This window comes from Mirounga leonina, unplaced genomic scaffold, assembly GCF_011800145.1.
Source record: "Mirounga leonina isolate KUSES-001 unplaced genomic scaffold, KU_Mleo_1.0 Mir_173, whole genome shotgun sequence".
NCBI lineage: Eukaryota > Metazoa > Chordata > Mammalia > Carnivora > Phocidae > Mirounga > Mirounga leonina.
In genome coordinates this window covers 84,413,669-84,431,743 of record NW_023270447.1, presented here as the reverse complement: position 1 = coordinate 84,431,743, position 18,075 = coordinate 84,413,669, and the positions used below count along the sequence as shown (strand labels likewise).

The following is an 18,075-nucleotide window of genomic DNA, read 5'->3' as shown; positions in this document are numbered from 1 at the left end:
GGCGGGAGCGAGAGGTGACCTGGGAGGTGGGGAGTAAGAGACTATTCTGAAGCCAGGCTTGAACCCTGGGCTGTAGAAAAGCATATGTACTTTATGGAAAGAAGAGATGATAGGCCTTGAGGGGAAGAGGAAGGCTGTCCAGTTGTGCAGTTTCTTAGCCAGTATTCTAAGGTCACAGCCCCTGTTGGGTTCCCTCTGTCTGGGTGCCTGGACCTTTTTCTGGGAGTTTGCCTACAAGATGCAGGACCTTTAAGTACACAGTGCCAGGAGATAAAAGATAATAGTAGGCGCAAGGTCCGGATTGATGGGCATGATGACCTCCATATTACTGTTAAAATTCTTTTTAGACAAAATGAAAGCAGTGTCACAAAAAAAAAGATTGAATGGAACAAAGCTTAAGGTTTGAGGAGGTGCGACAAAGGGGAAAATGTAAACTGCTCATTGACCCATCCTTTGGGGCCCTGTGGCCCAGTCTCCTGTTCGGGACCGCCCAGGCTCCCCTGCTGTATACCCCGCCCCCGCCGCAGTCCCGCTTCCAACCGCATGGTGCACTCCAGCTCTTCCTTCCGCCTCCTGCCCCTGGGCCACTTCCTCTCCAAGTGGTTTTGGAAACTACCTAATAAGCCTCGTTAAGTTGGATACAGCTTTCTAGTGCTTTCTGTGCATGAGGGACTGTGCTAAGCATCTTTCAGACTTGACCCTTGACAGTAACACCTTGAAGTTGGTACCGAGCGCAGATGGGGAAACAGATCCTGGCGGGGGGGTGATTTTGTTCAGAGGTCCTACCACTCTCAGCAAGTTGGAATTTGAGCTGCCTCCAAGCTACGCCATTCTGTTGATCATTTTTTATAGTTCTGTATATTTCTTAAAGCTTCATTTCCTCTGAATGTAGAATACAGGCCTTGATACCTTCTCTACTCAGGGCTTTTCGGCTTAGTGAACAAGTAGAGTCATCACGGTGGGTTGCGAGTCTTCCTGGTGAAACCAGAGCGCAGACGATCAGGAGCTGCCCCCGAACCCCCGTGTCCAGCCTCACTCTGGCCATGGAATATGCCTCTGCCTGCCGTAGACCTTGCAGCTCTGGACAGGCTTTATGGGTCAGTCTGCTTCGTCAAGGAAAATCTGCTTAATAGAAACCAAGCTCGTTGTAGTAATACCCTTTGATTTTGAAAGTGGTCCTAAGGATGGGGCCTGGGGGTCATCAGGAGTCCTCCTCAGATGTCACTTGAGAACCTTGCCCTGTCGGGCATTAGCCCAGAAGGATAGTTGATCCAGGCTTGCCTTCCCACCTCGGCCCAGTGCAGAGCAAAGGGTTACATTTCTGCCGGTAGTTATTTTTGAACGATAGAATTAGAGCCTGGAGGGTATATGTAGGTTTTATTTACTTTCTGGATTAAGAATAAGAATTGGGGAAAACCGTCATGCTCTGCATTAAATTACTTGCAGTTGCAAAAATGATGTTCCGTCGTGAGCCACGAAGATGGTCTTGGAGATACTTTTATAAGAGAAAACTTGCTGGGGCGCCTGGGTGGCTCAGTTGGTTGAGCGACTGCCTTCGGCTCAGGTCATGATCCTGGAGTCCCCGGATCGAGTCCCGCATCGGGCTCCCTGCTCGGCGGGGAGTCTGCTTCTCCCTCTGACCCTCCCCTCTCATGTGCTCGCTCTCTCTCATTCTCTCTCAAATAAATAAAATCTTAAAAAAAAACAAAAAACTTGCTGAACTGTTGGGATAATAGCATTTGTACATGCTTCTGTCTTCTGCCTCACTTGGACCAGCTGGATTCCCTTTCAGCTGCCTCGTATAGGAAGTGACCCGAAATTGAGGCGATGTTCCAGAAAACGTAAAATATTTTATGGAAGAAGTTAGTGTCTAAATGTGCCTCCCCGTGTCCAGCTAGCCACCCACTGCAGGAAGCCAGACAAAGCACCCGTCCGATGAGGGGGACATTTCACTGATGAGCGAAAGCGACGGATGGATTTTGAAGCCCAGGTTTATGCCCTGAGTCAGAACACATTTAAGCGAGGCGTTTTTCCGTATCTGAATCCATCTGTGGTTGGACAGGCACCTATGGTATGACCTGGAATTGTGCTTGAATAACTAGCAAGTCTTAGTGTGAAATCTAAGTGTAAATTTTAAATAGGAATCATTAAAAAAAGACCCGGCATCTGTTTGTTGTTGTACAGGTAAGTTAATAACCAAAGGGGATTTAGGCCTTAGGATACAGTTGTGGCGATTTTAATTTTTAATTTAAAAGTAAGAATTTCCGTTTAAGATAATTGTGTTAGTTTTAGTATCTAATAATTGCCCAGAATATACTATTTTAATATTCTCTGTTGGAATGGAGTTGAGACTCATACGGATTCGATTTTCCCTTGCAGTAACGTTCTCCTCTCACTTGCTTTTTTTTTTTTTTTAAGATTTTATTTATTTATTTGACAGAGAGAGACACAGCGAGAGAGGGAACACAAGCAGGGGGAGTGGGAGAGGGAGAAGCAGGCCTCCCGCCGAGCAGGGAGCCCGATGCGGGGCTCGATCCCAGGACCCTGGGATCATGACCTGAGCCGAAGGCAGCCACTTAACGACTGAGCCACCCAGGCGCCCCTAGTTATTGTTAATTATTGGTTATGTGATACCTAGAAGAGAGTAATGCCTCGATAAATGGTGGATATTATAACATTATTATTTATCAATTCTCTTTATTTTTTAAAAAAGATTTACTTACTCATTTGAGATAGAGGGAGAGTGAGAGAGAGAGCTCGCTCGCATGGGGGGTCCGGGGGAAGGGCAGAGGGAGAGGGAGAAGCAGGCTTCCCGAGGAGCAGGGAGCCCGATGTGGGGCTTGATCCCAGGACCCTGGGATCATGACCTGAGCCGAAGGCAGACGCTTGATGACTGAGCCACCCAGGTGCCCCTCACTTGCTTTTTATAATCACATCCGAACCTTGCCATCCCGGCTCGAGTTCAGGAACATTTTCAGATGGCTTCTATTTCCAAGCTATTATTGGACTTGGGAATTTAGGCACATTCTCCTGTAGAGTTTCAGTGGGTCGGCCATTCAGAAAACCTCTTTAATGGCCCGTGTGGGTCATGAAGGCGTCGGGCTGCAGGTCTGATGGACTCTGCCTGTGCCCCGGGCCCTGAGAGGGCCCTGGGGTGTAGCTGGCCACCTCGGGGGGGAGTGGGGGGTGGGGCAGTGCTCTTGGCCGAGTCGGAGCGCGGGTCCGGGATGTTCTGAGTGCTTTGCAGGGCTTACCTGCCCTCAAGCTCTCCCACCATATGAGGGAGATGGCATTCTCATGTACAGTTAACATCGACCAAATGTGAGGGGCATCGGCACCTGGATTATGTCCCAGAGCTGCAAGTGGAGCCCACAAACCGGCCATGTGATTCCAGTCTCTTCCCCACAGTGACCCCACCCGCTTCATGTGCCCCTCGGTTTTGCACAGCTGTGGTGTCTGCCAAATGACCAATGGTGATGTCATCGCCCCAAGGGGGGTTTGTTGCAGAGGTTGTATAATACAGTGGGAATAAACATTGGCCTTGAGCCCTTGTGCGCTGGGTCTTATCCCTCCTGAGTACCACTTGCAACAGGTGGGCCTGCTGCTGGCTGAGCCTCGGCCGCCTCGCCTGCAGGTGGCTGTATCCCAGGAGGTGGGCTGTGTGCTTAGTGTAAGGATTCAGTAGCTGACGGCTCTGGTGGTGGTGGTGGTGGTTTCTCCCCGCCCCACGAAGGAGGCCAATGGCCTGGTAGCCATCCTGGGCGGAAGGGGCGGGACTTGGGTGATGATGATCCTTGTGGAACTTTTGGAGAGGCTTCTGAAGAAACTGCTTGTGCTTTTATTTGATTTGATGGATTTATTTATTTAAAAATTTACTTATTTGGGGCACGGGGAGAGGGAGAGAGAGATTCTTAAGCAGGCTCCACACGCTCAGCACCGAGCCCGACGTGGGGATCAATCTCAGGACCCTGAGATCACAACCTGAGCTGAAACCAAGAGTCGGACACTTAACTGACTGAGCCACTCAGGCAACACCTCCCCCACACTTACTTACTTTTTTTTTTTTTTTTTTTAAGATTTATATATTTGAGCCTGAGAGCTGCTCATGCTTTTAAAGGCTGGGGAAGAAAAGGATTCCTTTATGGCAGCTGACAAACATCAGTCCTATTAGTTTCCCAGAACAGATGGTTACTACCTTTGATGAGATTAGAACTTTTGTCAGAATTTTAGAAACTGGGCGGGCTCCTTCCCTCCATTGGGGTGCACCCTGGCCTCTCGAGAGCCCCTCATGGGAGCAGTGTGGGCCCATATAGGGCTTCAGCCTAGGGTGGCCAGCCATGACCACGCAAGAATGGAATTCAAGGTTCAGAACTGTATGATGGCCTCTGGCCTTCCATGAGGAGTAGTGTGGTGCAGGGCAGTGGTCTGGTTTTGAGGTTTCACTGTGATTTCATTGCAGGTAGTGGAATATAGGTAAGGGCGTTGATTGGCTTTGGACCTGGAGCTGCTGAGCACCTGTCACCTCCTCCAAGAAGCCTTCCCTGACCATCTAATTGGACACACTGCCCTTGGCCCTCTCCATCTCCTTACTCTGCACTACTGTTCTTGGGGGGGGCACTTACCTCTCCTGTATACATTCTGTTACCGCTTCGTCACGGGTGTTTACTAGAATGAACATTCTGCCTTGAAGGAAGGACCTTTGTGGTGTTCACCGTTGCATTTCCAGCATCTGCAGCAGTGTGCCTGGCATGTAGTAGCTGCTGAATAAATACTTGTTGACTGAATAAAATACTTGAATCCTGGCTTTATTACTTAACCAGCTCTGTAACCTTGGACAAATGACTTAAGTGCTCTGAGCCCCGGTTTTCCTTTCTGCAAAGTGGCGATAGTGATCCGATGGTTGTGAAGACAACTGTGAGCCTGCGAGGACCACAGAAGCCGCCTGCCGTAGGAAGGGGCGGTAGCTGGAACATTCCCTCGTCGTGCCCTGCCTCTGCCCAGAGAGAAAGCTCTCTGGTGGTGAGGAGCTGCCGGTCCTGCCGCCACCGATCCCTGGGCCTTTGCTGCGTCTGAGCCAGGCCGGAGCTGCTTCCTTTCTACATCAGGCACTCCCACGTCAGAAAGAGAAGGAGCTATCAAACAGGAAAACCGTTTTTCTTTTTCTTTTTTTTTTTTTTAAAGATTTTATTTACTTATTTGACAGACACAGCAAGAGAGAGAACACAAGCAGGAGGAGTGGGAGAGGTAGAAGTAGGCTTCCTGCCCAGCAGCCCGATGCGAGGCTCGATCCCAGGACACTGGGACCATGACCTGAGCCGAAGGCAGACGCTTAATGACTGAGCCACTCAGCCGCCCCAAGGAAAACCGTTTTTCAAATCAGGGTGAGGGAAAAGCGGATTGTGATTTTATCACCTCTTCACATAACGTTATTTTAAAATTTTTTAAACTTTTAAAAGCCAGGTTCAGCAGAACACTTTCATTAGCTCTGTAAAATGAAAACCCAACCAAGGAACCCCAGTTCATTGAAATAATAATGTAAGAATGATCGCTGTTAACCTTGAAGTGCTTGCTAGCCAGTGTTTTCAGGGCTTTTCACAAGTTCTCCCATGGAATCATTACGACGGCTCTACGAAGTCAGTCCTTTTGTGTTCTCCATTTTACAAGAGGGGACCCTTGGCCCAGAGAGGTGAGGCCGTTTGCTCGAGGGCAGGAGTCTGTTCTCCCTCCTCCCTGCAGGGCCGGGAGTGAAGCCCCGTCCCTCCCGCTTCTTCCTCCAATGGCCTGTCCTTTAAGAAGCGGGGAGGACACTTGCCTTATTAGTCCGCAGCTGCCCACGCGTCGACAAGAAGCACCCGCTAACTCAGAGGTGCTAAACCTGATGGAGGTGAACACAGCCCTTGGCCCTTCCTGGCCCCGGTGCGTTGTGTGTGTTCGTGGGAGGTGGGGTTGTGTGGCTGCCGCTAGGCCTGCAGTTTGGCGCCATCTCCACAGCTGTGTTGAGCCGACTCAGATGCCGACTGGTTCAGACAGTCAAACCTTGCTTCCTAGTGCCCGCTTTTCTTCTATTTGCACGGAATCTTCCCAAGCCGTGGTCGGCGAGCAGGTTTCCCTAGGTGCGTGGGGAGCAGGCGTGCCTCAGAGGCGGGGTCGCGCTCGGGGGGAGAGGGCCGGGCTCAGTGCCTGGTGTCCGCCTCACATGCAGGAAGGCCAGGCGGTGCCAGGAGTTGGCTGTCTCTGGTCCCACCTCTCTGCTGCTTCCCTGCTTTTGGAAGCTACACCGGACAGACCTTCACCTCTCCTTGAAGGCTCAAGGTATCCAGTTACTACTTCGTGGTGGAAAAGCGATGCCCTCAGAGACAGTTCAGGTATACAGGATCCTGAAGCTTTTTGAGAAGGAGGTACTCCTCATCGGCCCCTCTTCCGTCCTTTATGGAGCCTGTCTGCGCTCCCCACGTCCCCAGATAGGCTTCTGTTAATCGTCTACGGGCAAGGAAGCTGGATAGCAGTCCTATTAACGTTACGTGCAAAGAGGTGTGCTAGGCCCTGTCAGAACACCCAAGGACTGACCCCGTGTGCAAAGGGCCCTGATGCCGGAACGTGCCTTTTCTGGCATGATGACTCGTCTACTCGTCTAAATAGGTCTTGGCTCTTGGTTCTTTGCCGGCGCGTGACGTTGTGGGACAGCTGACCTTGTGAGAGGAGAGTGTTAGGTGGAACAAACGTACAGACGGCTTTTTCTCTTTCCAGCTCCTGAAGCGCACGTGAGTTAGAGAAATGACTTGTAAGAGAACAACGGGAATGGGTGGCATGTGCACGCTCTTCCGCGGCTGAGGTGTGCGGCCAGGTTCTGAAACAGAACTGTCGTCGTCTTGTTGCCTGATGCCCACCTTTATGTGTGAGGACATACTTTATTTGGTGCTAAGTGCGAACCAGTGGTTGGACTCCGCCAAGGAAGTACACATTCCCCCATCTCCTCACTTGGCGCACAGGCTGATGGGCCTGCACAGTGATTTTCCTCTCTTTTTCCAGATCTTGCTCCAGAAGCTTTTCAGAATTTCTCTAATAACCAGTGCGTAGGTATGTAGGTGGTTTATACTCTTACCTTTATCATTTATATTTAGACTCCCGGTTGAAATTTACTAGCAAGTTTACTATGTTAACTGCTTTGGTGTAGGAACCAACTGGTTTTTGTTTGTTTGTGTTTTTTTTTTGAGAGCGTCAGCAGGAGGTGGGGTGGCGGGGGGTAGGGGAAGAATCATTAGATCGACCTGGGGCTCGATCTCACAACCCAGGTCATGACCTGAGCTGAAATCGAGAGCCGATGCTTCACCGAACCAACCATTTCGACGCATCCAATGAACTGGTGCTGGATGCTGTAGTTGAAGCGTGTGCTGTTGTGAATGACGTCATCACCTTAATTAGTATGCTTCTGTCTTTTAAAACTATTTATAAAGATCACAGATACAGCCTATTAGTGTTAGCTGACAGCGGGTGTTTTCTTAAGGCGATGTCCTGAATTGTGTTGGACAGGTGCTTAGGTGAGGGGAGTATTTTGCTGGTCCCGTGTGTATCGTCTTGTTAACTTCAGTTTGAGGAGCTGCGTTGCCTCAAGGTGTCCCCGGGTGCGTGAAGGGGCCAGAGTTAGGATTACTTCACCGGCATGTTCCCTTCCTGGGCCACCTGCATCAAACCCCGCCCAGGAGGCTTACTTAAAATTCCTGACCTACTAAACCGGGATCTCTGGGGTGGGTCTTTGAAATCTTTGTTTTTTATCAGCTACGCAGACCCAGGAGTTCTCCTCTGGGTCATAAAAATAAAAAGAACAAGTGACACCGTATCACCCCATCTCATTATTTAATTTGCTTCCAGTCTTCATTGGAAATTATTTTGTTTATTAGCAATATCTTGGATATAGCAACTTCCAGTTTTCAGAACACTTCTCTTACATTTCTCCCTAATCCTAAGAACCATCTCATGACAGACGAATAGGGCGGCTCCACAGGTGGGGGGCACTTCTAAGTGTCAGAGCTGTGGTGGAAATGAGGATTTTCTGCTTGGCCATTGTTGCTCTTTGTGTATCTTTATGGGGGGGGGGCGGCGGAGATGACCCTTGGCTCTTACCTAGTGTAGTCAAGCTGCGCGGCGGAGTCCTGCAGTGTGCATTCACCGGTCCCCAGCACCCATGCGGCCCCCAGTACGTAGTCGGTGCTCACTCAGTGTCTGTGCAATAAAAGGGGGGGGCGGGGAGAAAAAATTTCTAGGAATAATAAAGTTATCACTCTGCTTAGCGGACCCCAACTTAGGACTTTTTGGCTTCAAGTGTGAATTTTGGGGCACTTAATTGTTGGCAGCTGAATAGAGAGTGTCACTTGCATAAGTAAATGACCAATTAAAATCAGGTTGAAAGAAAAGGATTGGTTCTTTGGCCATAGTTAATTACAATCAGCATTAAAGCGTTGCCACCTCAGGGCACAGTCCTCAGGGTTAAGGATGCGTCAGGAAAGCCGAGCGAGAAACCAGAGAGGCCACGAGGAGGTTGGGTGCCGCAGTCCAGTGTAGCTGCTGGCTCTTTAACTCAATGAAATTAGGGAAATTCTGCACCAGTGCACAGGAAGGCTGCTTGTGACTGTCATCGAGCATCCTGAACTTCATGGGGGGGTGGGGTGTGGAGCTATCCAAATTTTCCTTTACGTTTTTAAACACTTTCCTCCACTTTTTGGCTCTGAAAGTAGGGTCGCCCTCTCTCCATCACCAGCTTTAATTCTACCTCTGATACCCGGCATCTCCTAAAGGGTCCCTCACTCGTAGAACCTCCAAACTACACGGCAGTGGAAGATACTCTTGCATGTAATTTTTGTTCAAAATAGCGAATCCCTTCCTCTCTGATTTCACCATGTCATCCGCACGTGAAAGGGCTGTGCTGGATCGGGCTGTGCCCCCCCCGGGGCCCCAGCATCACTCCCCGTGGCCCCCCCGTCCCCCCCCCCCCCCCCGGCTCACTGGCGTTCGAGCTGCTGGGTGATGGGATCCTGCCACCACCGCTGTCACAGGATCGTGTGCGCTCCATGATGGGGGCCCTGGGCTCTCCCGTGTGCACGTTCCGTCTTCACGTCCGGCACGGTCACCGCCACCTAAGGAATAGCGTGAGGAAGTCTTGCAGAGTGCCGGGCCTGCCAGGGCAGGTGCTGCCAGGAATCTTGCAGAACTTCTGGGACGATACCAACTGGGGATCAACTGAAATATAGTTGAAGTTCAGCCAGTGTTTGGTTGACTCAACCCTCCCTGTTGGATGCTGTGCGTTCCCTTAGGAACGCATCCTGATGACAGCTGCAGGGAGAGCCCTGGATCTTCCATCCCCAGCGCTCAAGTTCAGTGCTGCCAAAAGTCAGCAGTGTTTGTTCGCAGACCTGTTTATGCCCCTCGTGTCTGGTTTTGTACTCCTGTGACTCATTTACATAGTATCCAACCCGACAAAATAGGAGCATGGAGTTTATGGAAAACAGGTCGAATGCTTAGAAAGGCTCACAGTAATTTGCTTAAAAGCTGTCATCCAGTTAGGTGTGGGTGAGAAGCCATTAAAATTTTGCATGAGGGCATAGGAAGGTTTTGCACTCTGATTGCTTTTATAAGTGAGTTAAGTCTTGGTCCCACTTTATACAGTACCCAGAAATCACAGGCGATGCCTCACAGGCGCGATTTAGTCGGGAAAGACCGTGTTGGTCTTGGGCGTCCATCCATTCAGGAGTGGATGTAGGGCGCTCTGTGCCAGGCACTGTTGAAGGTGTAGAGGTGCCCGAAACTGGTGTTTCTGGCGGGGGGTGCGGGGAGACAGACCATGAACAAGCAAGGAGCTACACGGAATGTCAGGTGGTGAGTGCTGTGTACAGAAGTAAAACAGGGAAGTGGGGATAGAGAGATCTGAAGTCAGAATGGGGGCTACCATTTAAAACGGGGGGGGGGGGCAGAGAAAGCCTGGCTGCAAAGGGGAACGTTTAAGCAAAGACTTGGAAGTGAAGACGCAAGCATGGGGACTTAGGGAGGAAAGCACTTGGCAGAAGGAATAGTAAGTACAAAGGCCCTGAGGCAGAAGCATTCCTGGCATGCTCAGGGAACACTGGGGAGGCCGGAGTGGCTGGAGGGGAGCAGGGGAGAGGAGGGGAATAGGGGGCAAGGTCAGGGAGGTAACCAAGGGCTGCTATAGTCATTGTAAGCTTTGTACTTGGAGTGAGTGGAAGGCATTGGAGGGCTCTGAGGGAGGAGTAATATTGGATGATTGCCTTCTGAAAGAATCTCTCCTGCTGATCTGTTAAGGATCGACTGAAAGGAGCCAAGAGTAGAAATACAGACTAGGAAGGGAATGCAGGTGAGGAATGATGGTAGTTGGATGGGAGTGTAGCAGTGGAGGTAGGAATAGCAGTGGAGTTCTGGGTGTATTTTGAAGGTGGAGCCACAAGATTTGCTGAGGATTGGCTGAGGATTGGATGAGAGAATTAAGGATGACGACAGTTTGGGTTTTTTTGTTTTTGTTTTTTGCCATTAAGTGATGAGGTGAAGACTCATTGGATCCAGTTTGGGTGGTGTGTGTGTCCTGGGAATTCAGGTTCAGGCATATAAAGTCTGAGATGCTGTGAGGCCCTCAAGGAGAGATGCGGATGGGGTAGATGAATATACAGTTTGAAGTTCAGAGGGAAGGACCCAGCTGGAAATGTAAATTTGGGTGCCCTCAGAGTACACACAGTGTTGAAAACCATGAGATTGGAGCCCCCAAAGAGCAAGTGTAGATGAAGAGGAGACGCCCAGGAATTGAGTCTGGGGGTGCTCCAGCGTTGGGGAGATTTGGGAAGAGCCTGGAGGTGTTCTGGGCTGAGGGTGTGCAGGGGACCGATGTGGCATCTGATGGCGGTGGGGGGTTCAGACTGGGCTCCGTGTGCTGGAGGCCCCTCTCCTGGACTTGCGGAGGCAGGCTCTGCTCTGCAGCTTTCAGAGGCTTTTCTCTGGACGCCCCCCCCCCCACCCACAGCTCGCCTCTGGGCCTGCTTAGCAGGTGGAGATGCCCCCTAACTTCTCCCGGGGAGGCATCTCCCACAAGCATCCCCAGCCTTCCTTCCATTTCTCCAGGGCTGATTTCTATCTGAAACCCATCTGCAGCAAGCCAAGGGTGACCCCGTTGAAAATGCAGGGACTGTCCTCGGCTGCTCACAGATTGTCACATCTGCTGCTTGTAAAAAGCGAAAGATCCTCATGTAACCAGATTTGCTATTCACAGGTCAGAGAAGGCCCAGGGTAGAGCCTGGGTGAGTTCCTACCCTGGTCTTGTTCCGATTTGCCAACTCCCCAAATCCCCTGGTGTAAAACTTGCTTTGAGACTCAGGAGGACAGGAAATATTTGGGGGTGTGATTGGTAGTAACAGTTCTCGCCCCCACCCCCTATCCCAGAGGAGTGGCCTTCAGGGACAGACACGACCTCTTTGGGAAGTCCTGTTTTCCTGGAGATAAAGTTATGCATTTTTAAAAAATTTTTATTGTTATGTTAAATCACCATACATTACATCATTAGTTTTTGATGTAGTGTTCCATGATTCATTGTTTGTGCATAACACCCAGTGCTCCATGCAGAACGTGCCCTCTTTAATACCCATCACCAGGCTAACCCATCCTCCCACCCCCCTCCCCTCTAGAACCCTCAGTTTGTTTTTCAGAGTCCATTGTCTCTCATGGTTCGTCTCCCCCTCCGATTTCCCCCCCTTCATTCTAAAGTTATGCATTCTATGCTTTCTTTTCCTTCCCTCCCTCCCTACCCCATAAAATAAAGCAAAAGGCAACATGGTAAAGAGAAGCAAATCCTGAAATGTATTTCAGATGTGTCCCAGAGCCCAAGTTTCAGGGTGTAAACAGAAACTGTGCATGCAGACACGCAAACACACACACACACACACACACACAGAGTATTTCTATGGTCAGTTCCCTTGTTCTGAGCTCTGATAGTGTCTATTTTTAACACTTTGTAATTATGTGTTTACTTCTGTATTATACAAATGATGACCTTCCCCTTCTAGGACACCTGCCCCATGGGGGCAGAGACCAGCTCTGTTTGGTTTACTGCTGTGTCCCCAGGGCCTAGCACAGGGCCAGGTGTATAATAGGTGCTTGACTGATGAATACCGATAATCACTAGAGTGCCTGGTTTTGTTTAGTATGGAGACAGGAAGGCTGGCACCCCTTAGTAAGTCTCAAGGACATCTCCCCACCAAGGCACATGACAGCACATATGTGCAGAGTGGAGAACCTGACTCCCAAAGATTATACTAAATCAAATTCAGGACACATTGCTTCATATGGCTGATTTTATTTTACTTTATTTTATTTTTTATTTTTAAAAGATTTTATTTATTTATTAGAAAGCACACGCACGAGTCAGGGGCAGAGGCAGAGGGAAAGAGAGAAGCAGACTCCCCGTCGAGCAGGGAGCACGACACAGGGATCAATCCCAGGACCCTGGGATCATGCTAAAGGCAGACGCTTAACCGACGGAGCCACCCAGGAGCCCCTAAATGGCTGATTTTAGAAAATTTCTGTTCAGAAAGGCTGAATTAATTTTTCTTTGTGGTGCTCTAAAGGGTCCTCCCGGAGGCTTAGCATAGATCAAAGCCACCCCCTTGCAGAGTCTTGTGCCTTCAGAGAGCACATCCGCTCGGCCCTCCACCATGTCCTATGTACCTGGCACAGAGCAGGCCGTCAGTAAGTAGTAATCACATCAATGGGGGAAATCAGTTTGGGGTAAATGACAGCCTGCGTCCTCCTCTTGGGATTTATCCTACCTGTCAGCACATTAAAGGCTCAGTAATCCTGCAGAGACATGCCTGTTGGGCTTCACGAGCCCATGCTCTGGAGGTGAGTGGCTCAGGCTTCCATCCCAGCTCTGCCTCTTGCCAGTGTTGTGTTCTTGGGCAAGCTGCCGAACCTCTCTGTGCCTTTAGTTCCTCGTGTATAAAATGTACAATACCCATCTCACAAAGGTCTTGTGAAGATTAAATTTGTGATTCCAAGTCAAACATTGGGCATGGCACTTGGCACGTAGTAAAAGCATGGAAATGTTGGCGGCCAGGACGCAGATGGTAACGCAGACACACGTGGCATCTGGGGGAACCAGTTCTGCGGAACCTTGATTTGGGAAATGGCAGTTACATGGGAGACGCATTAGGAAAGTTTTCATTCCACCTCTGCTCCTACCTTGGCTTTGAGTCCCTGGGCCTGGGGGTCTGTCCTCCGCAGGGAGGTAGCCTGTTTGAATGGCCTCCCCACCGAGAATGAGTGGGTCACAAACCAGGTGAAATGCGGGGTCCTGGGGAGGCCCAAGCAGCCCAGAGTGGAGTCGGCCAGCCGGGGTCCAAGGCATCGAGCACCTACAGACCTCCTCTGCGTCCCCGTCAGTACAACAGGATGAATTGTCCCAGCCCTCTATGCTACAGCCTGAGTCAGCCAGGGTACAGGCCTGGGGGATGGCGGGACGGTGGGGGGAGGCGGGGCAGGTGCGCCAGCAGACTCTGCCACCCAGGCCCCGGCCCCCTCTGAGGATGAGGCCTCCAGCCCCACAGTCCACGGCACCCTTGCCCTTTGGGCTGCGTCACTGTTGCGGACCGACGCCCTGTTCAGGCCCACAGCAAGCATGTCCTCGTGGCACACCCAGGCCCCCCGAGACAGCTGGTTGAGACACGTCGGTAGCAGAAGAGCCCCCTGAGCTCCCACAGGCTTCTCCCCTAAGGCAGCCAGCCGCCTCTTCTCCTTAGTGTCCTGGAATGGGCACCAGCATCAAGACTTAAGAAACCCCGTTCGCAGGGCAGACGCACCCAGGGCTTACGAGACTCTCAGTCCCAACAGCTCCAGACCACGCAAAGGCTGGTCCCTGGAGTTGACTGCATCTTTTTTTTCCTTTGGCTCGTGTCAACTTTAAAAGGCAGAATGGGAGCACCTGGGTGGCTCAGTCGGTTAAGCGACTGCCTTGGGCTCAGGTCATGATCCTGGAGTCCTGGGATCAAGTCCCGCATCGGGCTCCCTGCTCAGCGGGGGGTCTGCTTCTCCCTCTGACCCTCCCCCCTCTCATGCTCTCTCTATCTCATTCTCTCTCTCAAATAAATAAAATCTTTAAAAAAAATAAAGTAAAATAAAAGGCAGAATGGTCATAATAATGAAGACTTAGCGTCTTTACAGAATTTTACCTTTTAAAGGAACTTTTCCACGCGGACCTCAGGGGAGGCGCATCCGTCCCTTTCTGTCCCAAGATGGGAACCTGCTTTGTGTGCGTTCATCTGTCTTGACATGCGTGTATTTGCTCGTGTTTTGGCCTCCCTCCTGGTCGTAGATGTTTCCTTGGGTGTTAGAAAGCAGCCCGTTTCTGCTCAGTGAGAGGGGAGGGGGACGGTGTTGGGGCGCCCTGGAGCTGGGTTGGGGGGCCAGAGCAAAGTGCGGTGCGAGGTGTCTGTGTCCGAGGAGCCGCTCGTCTGTCTGTCCTGCCGGGTCCTGCCGGGGCTGCTCGGGCCTGAGCCGGGCTTGTCTGGGTGCTGGCTGTTCTCTGCCCATGTGGAGCCTCTGGACTTGAGCCTCTGCCCTGAGGGGAGCGGGGAGGGTCTGTCAGGGAGGCCTGAGGCCTGTGGACTTGTGTTCAAAGAATTATAAAAGTGGGGACCTGGTCCCAAGGTTTGGGTGGGGCCTCGGGAGTGAGAGGAACCTTCCGGGAAGTTACTTCCCGGGGTGATTTGGTTTTCGAGCAGTGTAGACAGGCGTGTTTGGGGGTCTGGGCTCCACGTTCACCATTTACTTGTTCAGGGAACATTCTTCAAGCACCTCTTGTGCCAGACAGGTGGGTGGGTGAGAAATGAACAAGATCGTGCCCTCCGGGGCTTGAGTTCGGTGTCATGTGTGGGGCACCTGCCTCCCACGGCTCCTTGTCCCAAGTCTGTGGGGGCTTCACTCTGCCCTCCCTCCCCATTTTTGTCCCCTCACTCCTTCCCCAGAACAACTTGCATGTGACCTTGAGTGCGTGACCTCCTCGCTTGGCTCAGTTTCCTCACCGAGAATGAAGGGCTGCTTGGCATGGCTGCGGGGGTCCCCTGCCCCTCTCCGAGCCTGGCAGGGCGGCAGGGATCTCCCCACTGGTAGCTCCCTTTGGCTGAGGTCCCCACAGGCCAGGCCAGCCTTCCTGTTGCCTGGGTTGTGTTATCAGCTGTCACATGCTGGGTATCTGGAGTGCAAGCCAAACAGCTTTGGGGAACTGATGGCCTCCGAAGACCTCAGATCCTGGCATGAAGGCCCCATGAGGCAGGGACGCGATTGGTCTTTCGGATGCATGGCAGCCAAATCTGGAGCTGGCCCGGGCACGTGGCTGCCTTTAGAGCTGGGGAGAGGGAAGGAGAATCCGTGTGCGGAGAGGCGGACTTCAGGTCTGGATTAGATCTGTGTGGATCCTGGCTCCCTCCCTCGCTGCCCTTTCCCCATCTCTCCGCACCTCTCTGTGTCACCGCAGTTACCTAACTTACCTGTGCTACTGCCCTCTCAGCCAGAGAAAGGGCACAATAACCCTTCTCAGGTGGTTAGAGGGAAGAGCAAATGAAAATACTATCTAAGCACAAAGCTGCCGGGGCCGGCGATGCCCTCCGGCACGTGTTAGCTGCGGGTCTCCCCCGGCCCCAGCGTCTCCACTTGAAGGAAGCTCAGTGACTGTGCAGGCCAGTGGTTTCAGACCTTTGTTGCTGTCCCCTAAGGGCCACTTGCATTATCCTTGTCCAGGCTTCAGAGCCAGGCCCCTCTTAGGCACGGCCACCTAGCACGTGGCCTGCATTGATGCCCTGCTGAAGGTGTCCTCAGCCCCTCGCTCCCCTGACTTCAGTATACAGAACCCCTGTATGCTCCAGGGAGCTTGTTAAAATGCGGGTTCCTGACTCAGGAGGTCCAGGGGCGGGGTGGGGGGGCGCTGAGCGGTGGCATTTCTAACAAGCCCCCAGGGACTGCGGACCATACTCTGAGGAAACAGATCTAGGCTAGTGGCCCTCAGAGTTGGCTTTTAAAGTTTTCAATGCCTGGCATGCAAACCGGCTAAATTAAAATCTGTAGGGCTGAGGCGCGGGCTGCAGGATTTTTTAATCTCTCCAGGTGACTCCAGTGAGCATTGGAGTTTGAGACCCCCCCGCCCTCCACCACCCCACCTCTCAATGCCAGGGTTCCTCTGAGCTGACATGGTTCCAGCTCAAAGCCAGCTCCTGGCCTCGTGGGTGGCTGTCCTGTGGGCAAACGGTTAACCCCATCTGGCTTCTTGGAATATTGAAAAGCACTCTTTGGTCCCCATCACTACAAGAACTGCCTCAGGGAGGGGCAGCCAGGCTTAGGGGTCAGATGGTCCTGGATTCAGAGTTTGGCTGCACCCCCTATTGACCAAGAGAACATGGATGGAATTTTGCGCTTCCTCACCTCTCTGTCTTCCTCTGTAAGACACAGATCATCCTTGTCTCTGCCTCAAGTGCTGCTGGGAATATTTGAGGAGCTCCCATAAAGCATCTGAAGTAGCTCTGGGCTCATAGCAGGTGCTCAAAATGATACCATTGCATAGTTTCCTTGCTTGACATCCTCATTTTATAGGTGGATGGTTCTGGTTCAGCAAGGTGGAGGCATCCTCCAGAGGCCACACAGCAAGTCAGCAGCAGATCTAGGGCTGAAATTCAGGTTCCTGCATCCCAGTGTTGGGCCATTTGCCCTGCCTCTGAAGCCCAGCGTGGGGGCCTCATCTGAGGCGGTGGGGGGCCCTCCCGGGAATGGAAGGGGCTGCTTGGGGAAGGTGGAGCCTTCAAAGATGCCACCAATCCTGAGGTGGCTGGTGGCTGGCGCCAGGAAGCAGGCGGTGACTCCCACAGCCCCGACCTGTGGGGCTGCACCTAGCCTCCAGGGAATTTCAGCAGCATCTCGGGTTGTCCCACCTTGGCACTGGCTCCCACACACTTTGCCTCTCCCTTCACCTCTGGCAAGAGTGCAGAACATCAGACACGGCCTTCAAATGAATTGCACTCTGAGAATTTATGGAGAGTTGTGTAAGACTCCTGTGTGGCTGAACCAGCTCTGGGGATTACGTTCCAGAACGTCCCTCCTGACTCCTGCAGAAGGAGGGACGACAGGAGGCAGGCAGGGGACTCTACTCAGCATGTCCTGGCAGCCTGGTGGGGGGCATGGAGACTCCTGCGGGGACCAGAGAGCCCCTGGCCTCCTCCCCTCCCAAGCCCTTTCCCCTCTCGGCCTCCCTTGACCCAACTCTCCTTGAGGGAGCTCTCTGGATCCTCCTCTCTCGGACTCACTTGGGGTTTGTCTCCGCCATGCCCTGGAGGCTACTGTCGCCGTGGTTACCAGCAGCTCTGGGCCCATGCTGAACACTGCTGTGGTTCTCCTTCCTGGCCTCCTTGACTTTTGGCAGTGGCGGACTCTCCCTGGCCGGGCTTGCCACTGCTCTCTCCGGGCTCCCTCACATCACCACGTGCCTCTCCCCATCCCGTCCTGGGTCCCTCCCCTTGCTGAGCCATCCGGGCCACCCAGATGCTGACCAACCTCAGATTCATCTGTTCCATTTCAGCCACCCACTTGACCTCTCTCTTGGGTCGAATAAACACTTCAAATCTAATCCTTTTCAAACCCTGAAGCCTCTCCTGCTATCTTCCCGTCTTGGCTAAAGGCAAACCATGCTGCTCTGGAGTCCGTCGAGGCTGAGGGCTGCCAGGAAGAGGGCCATGCGTGGACATGCTGAAGGGAGCCCAGCACAGCTGGGCCAGCGAGGGGGTGGGGAGGTGGGGGGCCGGCCTCTGTGTGTTGAGGAACATGGTCACTGTCCTGGGAGCCCGGGATTGACGGTTGCAGACAGGGTGTGTCATGAGCCAGTGTGCTTTTGGGGAAGGGGCAGGTTGGTCTTCCGTAGAACAGGTGGGAGAAGGGGCCGATTAAGGGGGGGAGCTCATGGGAGACCTGACTGGGCCCGTGGAGGGAGGGCACCGGCCGCCCTCCTGCTCTGACCTGCTGGTGTCAGCACCACCGGGAGCATCCCAC

At 52.3% G+C, this 18,075-nt stretch overlaps 1 protein-coding gene across 5 annotated transcripts in view; it reads left to right on the top strand.

The window, feature by feature from the left end:
- Positions 1–18,075, top strand: part of PRDM2 (PR/SET domain 2) — a 105,537-nt gene that overhangs the window by 77,696 nt on the left and 9,766 nt on the right. The window contains exon 8 of one of the 5 annotated variants that reach the window (XM_035019748.1): positions 4,460–4,779. The exons of the other annotated variants lie outside the window; for them this stretch is intronic. Within the exon in view, the coding sequence (XP_034875639.1) occupies positions 4,460–4,463 (4 nt within the window). The 3' untranslated portion in view covers positions 4,464–4,779. Of the gene's footprint in view, positions 1–4,459; positions 4,780–18,075 lie in introns of those variants that run through there. 5 annotated transcript variants of the gene reach the window in all.